The sequence below is a fragment of the Electrophorus electricus genome, chromosome 8 (genome assembly GCF_013358815.1).
Source record: "Electrophorus electricus isolate fEleEle1 chromosome 8, fEleEle1.pri, whole genome shotgun sequence".
Lineage (NCBI taxonomy): Eukaryota > Metazoa > Chordata > Actinopteri > Gymnotiformes > Gymnotidae > Electrophorus > Electrophorus electricus.
In genome coordinates this window covers 5434161-5444241 of record NC_049542.1, presented here as the reverse complement: position 1 = coordinate 5444241, position 10081 = coordinate 5434161, and the positions used below count along the sequence as shown (strand labels likewise).

The 10081-nt window shown below is 38.3% G+C and overlaps 1 protein-coding gene across 1 annotated transcript; it reads left to right on the top strand.

The window, feature by feature from the left end:
* Window positions 1-40: 40 nt before the first annotated feature.
* On the top strand, window positions 41-1140 carry LOC118241802. Its single transcript, XM_035528889.1, has 2 exons — window positions 41-276; window positions 462-1140. Exons 1-2 carry the CDS (start codon window positions 190-192, stop codon window positions 1002-1004), a joined length of 630 nt encoding a protein of 209 aa, XP_035384782.1. The 5' UTR covers window positions 41-189; the 3' UTR covers window positions 1005-1140.
* The last annotated feature ends 8941 nt before the right edge of the window (window positions 1141-10081 follow it).

Sequence of the window (10081 nt, the reverse complement as noted above, 5' to 3'; positions counted from 1 at the left end):
AGTGTACTAGGTTTATCTTGTCTCTGTGTGGGTCATTTAATCTCAACATCATAATTACACTTCTACCAAAAATTCATTCCAAGATATGTGCTGCATTTTTAATCCTTTTTTTGTGAATTTAATTGTTTTTGATAGGTTGAATTCAATACAATAATTTTCCAGTTTCAAATTCAAATATTCTAAGTTTAAATGTTACCACCTAACGTAAAATATTATCTCAACAGGACAGCAACTTTCAGCCTCATGTCCGCTATTTTGAATGACTCCCTAAAGCAGGTGAGGGACCCTTTTGATCATTTATTTCATTACTCAAAACAATGTTTTCCTCCATAGTTGATGGGATTATAAATCCATTAGCAGTATATACAATCGGAAAGAAGATTATAAATGTTAAGACCAAGATCAGTGATCAATGACTATAATCTTGTTTACTGCTCTTGTATGTGTTTTTGTTACTCTAGATGAACCTGTCTCTTATGGAGATCTATTCCCATGCTGAGGGTCTTTTTATGACTGGAAGTTCTACTGAGGATGTTGCCCAAAACCTGCTGGTTGCAGCTTTGACCAAGATGCAGGATTTTGTGCAGCTCTGCACATTGTCTGACTGGTTAAGTGGCACTCAAGGTTTTCCCATCAACAATCACGAAGAACTGGAGATGTTGCCCTCTGTCACAACTGCAGCAGTGGGAGTTATTGTTGAAAATATGCTGAATGTCTGCAGTGAGGGAACATCGTGTGATTTTAATGAATATGGCTCAGACAGGCCCCTGTGGTACTTCCTACAGACTGTGTGTGATAACATCAACTCTGCCACACCAAGGCAGCCCACTCATGGTGCTTATTGCAGTATGGCAAACGAACAACTTTCCATTGTACAGCAAGCTAATTCTAGCACAAAACAATGTCATACCGTGGGTGTCGCCCCGTATGACCCAACGAAACTGCTCAGGATTGTGCCAACTTATTTGTCATATGAGGGCTCATCTGATGAAAGTTTGACCTAACTTTGGGCAAAAATCATCAACATCAGTATAAAAATGTATAAAAATGAGTTTTCTTTGTTTGTTAGACATTCTCTGGAGGGAGCCTCAACAGTGCATGCTAAGGGCGCTCAAAACCGCTTAAAATTTTGTTTGTTTGTTTTTCTATGTTGTCAATGGTGACTCAGTTTTCTGCTTAGGGCTCCATACAGGCTTGGGCCTGCCCTGGCATCGCAATAACAACAACAAAAAGACAGTGGATGAGTTTTCCGTGAGTGTTACACAGGTCTGTACACAGTAGCCATTAATGATTCTTATATCCAGTAAGAATCAACTGGAATTCATATCTCTGTATCGTGTGCAGCAATTATTTATAACAATTGTGAAGCAAAAAGAAACAACAAAATTTGTATATAATAATATATGTAATATAGAACATGATCTGCCTGCATATTAATTAGGCTATGCAAATAACACAACTACTTTGTAGCACATCGTTCATGCCTGTTGAATATGTATATACTTCAAATCTTTTACTAATCTTTCCCCACTTCCAGTAGGCGCTTCCATTTACATTAACATGCCAGGATGTACACTCACTGGATGTTTAATCTTGCTAATGGGTAAGATATATTCGTATAGTCAGGATTTGTTTTAAAAATTATTAATCAGTTAAAGAATTTGTTATTGCATTTTGCTGAGGTGAGGGAGTATTGCATAACACTATGCTGGCCAAATAATTAGATTTGATGTACTATTTAGTGGATTAATACCATAACTGAATTATTCACATGGTTTTATAGCCACATGGTCAATACTTGCTGTCAAGATGCAGAGGTTTATAAGAACCTTCATAATGCTTCCTGTTTTTGAAACTGCATACTAGCTCTTACTGCTCTGTTTATCATTTTTTCCTTGGCTTTATCTACATTCTACCTGGAATCCGGAAACTTCAATCAGACATCAAAAACTCCTTTATCATCACAAACTACATCCAAAGAGCTACCACAAAGGTAAGTAACGTTAACATTTTGCTTTTCCGTCATGGCCTCCGTTCTCCATTGCGCTGAACGCAACATGTTTATTCTTCGTCGTTAGCGATAGTTTTATCTGTGAGAAGTGTAGATGAATTGCTAGTCTGACGGAGAAGCGCTAGAAGTGCGCATCCAGACCTTAGAAAGTGTTAGACCTATCGAGGACCTAAAAGTACAAGCGCTGGATGCCTTGGGGGAACTTAGCAAGCCCTCAGCTCCGGCACTACAGTCCTCGCAGCGGGGCGAATGGGGGACGTTACGGGGAAATAGCTTCGCCTCTCTCACGGGAGAACAACACATCCACAATTCGGGGGTCAGACAGGTTTGCCCCACTCATCGAGACACCTGTTAACAAGCCGGTTGAAAGAGCCGTATACCAGGGGCCAGGGTGCCAGACGTTGCAGGTAATTTTAAGGTTTTAGGCAAGCATAGATTTTCTAAGATAGTTATTCACATAGGAGCTAACGATATACACCTTCGTCAGTCAGAGATTACTAAAAATAATCTTGTAGAGGTGTGTCAGTTAGCGAAGGCGATGTCCGATGCTGTAGTATGCTCTAGTCCCATCCCAATGCGGCACGACACTATAACGTACAGCCGGTTATCTTCGCTGAACTGCTGGACGATGCTCACAAAGCGATGTGGGATTAATCGATCATTGTAACACATTCGAGGCCTGGCCTTTTTGGGCCGAATGGTGTCTATCAAAAGGCGCAGGCTCTTTAATAGTACCAAGGATAAGAAAATCTACCTCGGGGGTCAGAGCCTTTTCCTATAAAGCACCCACACTGTGGAATAACCTTCCTGTAAATGTTCAAGACTCAGACACAGTGTCAATATTTAAGGCTTAGCTGAAAACCTATTTGTACAGTCAGGCATTTAATTAACTACTTCCCATTCTTGGGTAAAGGTAATTTCTCGGGGTTCATTGGCACTGAGAGTTTTAGTAAACTGGGATGTTATAATGCTGTCACTTCATCTCTCTTTGTCACTCAAGTTTGTTGACTGAGCGCTGGTGTTCCAGGGTGCCCTCATGCGTGTGGTTCCTTCTGGCTCTTTCCCTTTAGCTGTCCTGTCATAGCTAGATTTGCCAGAGTCCATCAATGTGCATTATAGTTCTCTAATTTACACCCCCTCATACCTGGGCACGCCTAATTATTCTATTCTCTCTTTCTGCCAAGGTACACCTACCCCTGATGTCATGATGTTACTGAGCCTCAACCCGTCTCAGCTGCCATGGCTCCTCCCTCCACCCCAGATGTCCCCTCCTGTAGCCCACCACACCTCCACCCAGCTATCTACTTCTCCATTGCCCCTGATGGACGTTCTCTTGCGGGATGGGTTTCGGACACATGCACACCCTTGGGACAAGACTAGAGCCTCTAGAAAACCGGACTAGACATTAAATGCTTATTTATTCATTTTATTTATTTATTTTCCTTAAAATTGCTACTGTTGTGGTGACCGTTGTTGGTCAGAGGAGGATGGCTCTCATTTGAACCATGGTTCCTCTCAAGGTTTCTTCCTCATGCTCTGGGGAGTATTTAGTTTTGCTACTGTTGCACTTGGCTTAATCACTGGAAGCTTGGACTTGGACATTTGTAAAGCTTCTTTGTGACAACATCTGTTGTAAAAAGTATGATCCTGTGTGTGATTTGTATATTTTATAGAGCTTCAAATATTGCATATATGAAACTGAACAGACATGAAATAAGATTTTGCTCTCCTATTACTCTACATTCCTACAGAAAAAATAACTGCAAATCATGCCATTGGTACAACAGTAAGTGTAATTCCAGAATCTACTGAAGCGATCTGATAACAATTTGATTTGTTTATTTTAGAGAGATTCACATAATGATATATAGGGAACCGAATAGACATTTAAGAGTATTTTACTATCCCACTTTTGCGGAAGTGTGCTATTTTTTTTTCTCTCATGCACGCCGTATGCGCTATCATTATTTTGAAACTAAGAGCCATCAGAAGATGTCTTTCCAATTGGGTGGATCTTGGGACACAGTGTCGATCGACACCTTGAATATATATTTATCAACAGGAATTTGGAAAGGATTTTGACCCCTAGACAAACCCATCCATGAAACTCACTTAAATTACATTGTGACTGCTTGTAATGTATTCATCAAAGCACAAGCCCATGCTAATAATGGAATTAGGAGATATATTACAGATGACAATGTGTGACAATCATTCTTCCTCCAAAATATATTCAGCTATCTTATTTTCATAGACATAGTGTAGATTAAAGAAACTTGTTTTTGCTTATGCACATTACTTGACTGATCGATTAACTGGATGGACCACGCATAAGCGTTCATGAGGAAAATACTGAATCAATCAAATGCGATTACTGGACAAGTTCAATGTAAAACATGTTAGCCTGTAACTCACAAATGATGATGACAAGAAACACTGAAGGTAAACACAAGACAATATGATTCCCATGCAATTACAAAATTACTTACAGATAAACATTTTAAAGCTGTAAAAAGTTCTACTAAAACAAAACATGACAAGGTCAAACTGCAGTGGTGGTGATCTTCTGATGATAACTAATGTCCCATATTATAGTGAACCGAATAGACTTTTAAGAGGATTTTACCATTCCATTACCCCAGAATTACTACAGTAAAAACACTTGAAACCATACAATGTGTACATGACAAAGTGGTTTTAAAAAATATAGAGGAGTGATCTGATAACAATTTGATTGTTTATTTTATAGAGCTTCAAATATGGCATATATGAAACCCAACAGGACTTTGGTACCCCATACTTCAAACTCATACAGTAAAAATGACTGTAATCATGTCATGGGTTCAAGAGTATGTGTACTTCAAGAATCATAGAGGGATCTGATAGCAATTTGATTTGTGTATTTTACAGAACTTCAAATAGTGATATTCTAGAGATCCAAATAGACATTTAAGAAGAATTTGTCATCCCATTACTCCAAAGTCCTACAGTAAAAACACTTCAACATCATATTCTGAATATGTTAGAAAGTGTTGTCCAAGAATATAGAGGAGGGAATTGTTAATAATTTGATTTTGTGTATATTATGCAATTTTAAAATATACTCTAGTGAAATGATTAGCCATTTGCACAATATTGCTATGATATTTCTAAACCTTATCACAGTAAAAACATAAGGAAATCTTAAAATGAGTAGGTAAGAATGTGATGTTTATAAATATAGTTGAGATTTTCAACGATAAACTTTCCCCCTATGTCATTTCACAAACTGGCTACCGCAATACAAAATGTATTGACTACAAATACTTGGGGGGGGGGGCTTGAAATGAAGGAATGTCACAGGAATTGTGTAAAAGAATAAAATATAAGTGTTGCTTAAGATGACAAGATTAAAGTAAGACAACTAAGTAGAGAGAGGCACAAGGGCCCTTTTGTCATGTAGGGCACGTGGTTTTAGTTTTGGTGGTTTAGTTATTCTGTCATGTAGAGCATGTGGTTTAGTTTTGTTGGTTTCCAAGGACTTGCGATTGGTTCCTCTAAATTGGCTTGTGTGAGTGGAATGGACTGAAGCCCTGTTCAGGGTCGGTTCCGATCTGTTGGTTTCGATCCCTGTGTTGCCAGTATCCACTGAATTGGACTAATCGACTTCAGTGATGAGTAAATGAATGAGTCATTTACTTGAGCCTTTCCATTTAAGTGGAGACACTCTGGCAAAAATAGAAATGTGGAATATTGTAGATTAATATTAAAACAGCCCCCAGATAGGCTGTTTTTCATAGGAGTGGCCACGTGGGGTCACTAAATCTATACTTCTTACCGAAACACCTGTGGTTTTAATTTGTCATTTCTCCCAAATTGTCTTTTCATTTTCTCAAATAATCTCTCTGACTGTATTTTATTTCTTTAAATCAACTTTTGTTCATGCAAAGAATTGTTCTGTTGCATTCTGTACCTGAATGCTCTTCTATTAGTCTTTAGCAGAAGAGGATAACATTTAATTGGAAAGACACAGATCCAGTGAGTCAAAACAATAAAGTATTGATTGATACTTCACAAGAGTGCTAACAATTCCTCATCAGTAATAGAGTAACATATTTCAGGTATAATAGACTTAACTAACCTACTTGTGAAAGTAGTCCTCTTTTCAGGGCTTGGAAAATTTTTTAAATGAGATTAGAACACAGATGAAGAGGAATATTCAGTCTGTCTTTATACAAATACAACGTAAAGTCTAGTCAAACAAAATCTGTTGTGATCCCACTTATCAACGTATCGGTCGGTTGGCAACCACACCTTCCAAAATTAAAGCTTTTAGATCAGGGATTTGTGACGGGCTAGGCTTGACCCAGTTATGGTTCTAATCCAGCCCCCCCAAATGAATCTAGACTAGTTTAAATGAAATTGTAATTGGAAGGTTGCTGGTTCAAGCCCCGCCACTGTTGGGCCCCTGAGCAATGCCCTTAACCCTCAATTGCTCAAGTTGTTCTCAGTCATAACTGTAAGTGTCAGCTAAACGCCATACATAAGCGTGACATCATGTCTATTCTATCCCAGTCTCTCCAACCTCATACTGGTCATATCCAACTGTGGAACGGGGGAAAGAAATCAATTTAATTTATCAATTTAAGTTATTGTTTCAATAAAACTCCAAAGTGAGTGTAATACAATGTTTATAAAATGGACCAGCAGCAGACAGTAAGACTGCTTAGGGCCAGAAAGGTCTAGGTAATGGAAGCACTAGATCTGGTTTGCATCATTTTGTATCAAATGTAGAATTTCTGGTGATAAAATTCGCTTTTCTTCACGTCTTTCTGTGACAGTAACAAAAGCAAAAACAACAACAAAAAAATTACCCCCTTTCCTGTTTCATGGTCAGCTGTATGAGGCGCTTTTTCATGAGAAAACATGACTGGAAGTAATGTAATAACCCCAATCCAAGCTCAGTGTGGACTACAGTTAAAGAGAAGGACATTAGCTGTCAGAGTAGTACTAACACAGAGGAGAAGGCCCTGGTCGGTGCTCACAAGGGTGGGTCATCTGAAGTGCAGTCCTGTAGAAATATAAAACAACTTCATTTTTTCATATTTTCCACTTTAAGGTCTGTCTGCTTCAACACACCGTTGAAAGAAATCAGACAAACAAACTGTCCCAGCTTTGATCCTGGCTTCATAATAACTGACTGAACAAAAAAACAAACAAAAAAAAAGCATCTAGAGTACAAAACTAACAACGTATACATATTTTTGTCTTTGTTTCAATAATGATTTTGGTAAAGAGCATCTACCTGTATGTTAGTGTGACAGCAAGCATATACATTCTTCATGTAAGGAAGATTTTTATGACTTTAATTCCTTGAAAAAAAAAAAGATGCCTTTTTTCTTATGGTTAGTGTATTTCAGTAATAGTCACGTGAAATAAAGTGTATTTAGATTTAGATATAATTTCATGTCTTGTCTTAAACAATGGTTGTTTTTTTTTCACAGCCAATAGTTTGACGCTTTATCGTGTATGTTCAGCCAAAGCCATCAATCAGGGCCAGCCGACATTTACCTGTCCGAAACGGTGTCTTCCTAGATAGCCTAGCTAATTGAAAGATTTCCACTTTCTTGAAGAAAAATCATGGACAACAAGAAAATGGAAAACAGACGGCGAAAAATAAATCATATCTGGTATATACACGCCGTGTCCCCGATAAAAATGTCAGCATGAAACAAGTACTTCAATGCAATAATTCAGCCTGGCAGAGACGAATACCACCACGCAGTTTATTTCTCACTGGCGAAAATTCTGTACCAGAAATTAAATTAATTCTTAATTCTGCACCAGTTAAATTAATGAAAGCAACAAAACTATTAAGTAAGTATCGATGGCAAATCACTGTTTGAAATGTAACCGTGCGTGCAACGAATGGAGCGAAATGTGTTTCCTAGTTTTACATGGTTGTGATCTCGTTTGATGCTAGCTAGCTAGTTAGCCATATTAGCTAGCAAAAGTGAGTCTTCTATACCATTAAACCTATCTATACGTTTAGGATACACAAAACCACATAAAAGCCATCTATATTGCTACAAATAGCACATTTTCAAAGAATGGAACAAGGTAGCTAATTTGCTTTCTTGTTAATACCGACATTACTGTATTAATCCTGAGCCAGAATTTCAGTAGCTACTTAGCTAGCTAGGTAGGTGGCTAGCTAGCTGTTTAGCTTGCATATATTCATACTCAGAAGATGATTTGAAAAAATATTATCTGGCATATTAATAAGAGCGCAAATACTGGCTTTCATGCATCAAACATTTTATCATCTGACATTTTGCAAATGTATGAAGAGTTTCTTTAACTCGTTAAGAGGGAATTTAATTTACTGAGAAAGTGAAGGACATGAGTAAAAGAAAATCAAATTCACATTCACAAATCCAAAGGACATAACATGTACTGGGATTGGTGGGGGACAGTTGCGTGTTAGGTCAGAGTCAGGGTCATACTGAATACTCTGTAGAAAGACTTGTGGGAGAGAGGAACACTCATGAGAAATGTCTGTGTACTAAATGTTTCTGTGTATTAAATGTATCTGACCAAAATGGTCAAGCCTGTAATGGTAGTACCTAGCCCATGGACTAATGGGAGTGATGTATAGCTCCATTATTTGGTTCCTTTAATTAGTAAAAACATATCTTCGTATATTTTTACTGTTCAGGTGCAAGTGCAGGAGATCAATCCATCTTGTGCAAGGGACACATGGTGAGGTCCAAATGCACCAGCTAACTGACCAATTTATTATATGGAGGTTTAAGTTATGTAGAAGACCATTTAGTTTAAAGGATAGTAATTGAAAAAAAAAAAGATTTAATTTATGGTGGCTGTAACTTTCAACTGGTGCTGAATTAGCTCTTTGGTCATTTATTCGTGCCAGTTTGAAAAAGACTTAATTTTTCTTTGTGTTTTTTCGCTGTATCTGAACAAAGATTCATATAGACATATTTTACACTCTGGTGATCCTACCCGTTAATAGCAATGCATTATATAGTGTAGCTAGTACAATGAATTTAGGAGTATAAATCTTACTTTGAGGACACTTGGCTACTTTGAAATTTGTCTGTATGTCATTTTCAGCAGGAATAACCTGCTTCTCAGGGAACATCGGCAGAGATGAGACAGCCAGTGGCAGAGAGGAGATTGATGAGACCTTCCCTGCACTACCTCGGGATGGACCAGAGAGTCCAGGCAAGGAAAAAAAAAAGATTCTTTGGTCAGAAACAAACCGTTCACCAAAATGTTTACTGTTGCAGGTTTTTAATGAAAAGAGATCAGTATTGATATTGGGTGACATTAAAATACAGGATGCTGGTATTGAATTGGTACAGAAAAACTGGTATCGTACCATCTCTAGTATTTACAACTGTGTGAGAACAGGCTGAAATTGTGGATATATTTTGTGTCAGAACAAGTGGCTTCGTACGTAAGGTGACATGGTTCTGAAAGAATGTGCACACAGTTATTCACGGCAGTGATGTTTATGATAGAAATCTGGTTTGTGATTGAATGTTAATTTGTGTTTACACGTGTTCCCTCTCTACAGCTAAAGTGGATGTTTATACATTAGCTAAGATTGCTGGAAGTGACCCAGGCAAACTGACCCTGACCTGCCTGGCCACAGGCTTCTACCATAAAGATGTTATGATGAGTGTGAGGAAGGACACCACAACCCTGCCTGAAGAGCTGATAATGTCCTCAGGAATCAGATTCAATGATGATGACCCCTACTATTACAACTTCCTTCTAATGACCTACAAAGCACTGAACGGTCTTGCTCCACAGTACCTTAGCAAACCTGTGCTGCCATCTTGAAGTTCAAGAAAACTTAGATCCCAATGTCCTACTGCTTAACATGGAAGATGAGGGCTTTTTCAAACTAGTTTTTTCCAGACCTAGGACCACTTGCTCTCTGAGTTTGATTCATTTGGTCATGTATGAAAACTGCTTTCCTTCCTCGCAGAAGTCCAAAGAACTGACCTCTGGTCAGCCTGAAATCGGTGGTCTGGACTTTGCTGCAGATACCTGAAACTCATC

Bases quoted from the DNA above. Each gene is read 5' to 3' on its own strand.
- LOC118241802 (XM_035528889.1), top strand. From the start codon at position 190: ATGTTACCACCTAACGTAAAATATTATCTCAACAGGACAGCAACTTTC. The intron at 277-461 runs GTGAGGGACCCT...TTGTTACTCTAG, and splicing joins TGAATGACTCCCTAAAGCAG to ATGAACCTGTCTCTTATGGA.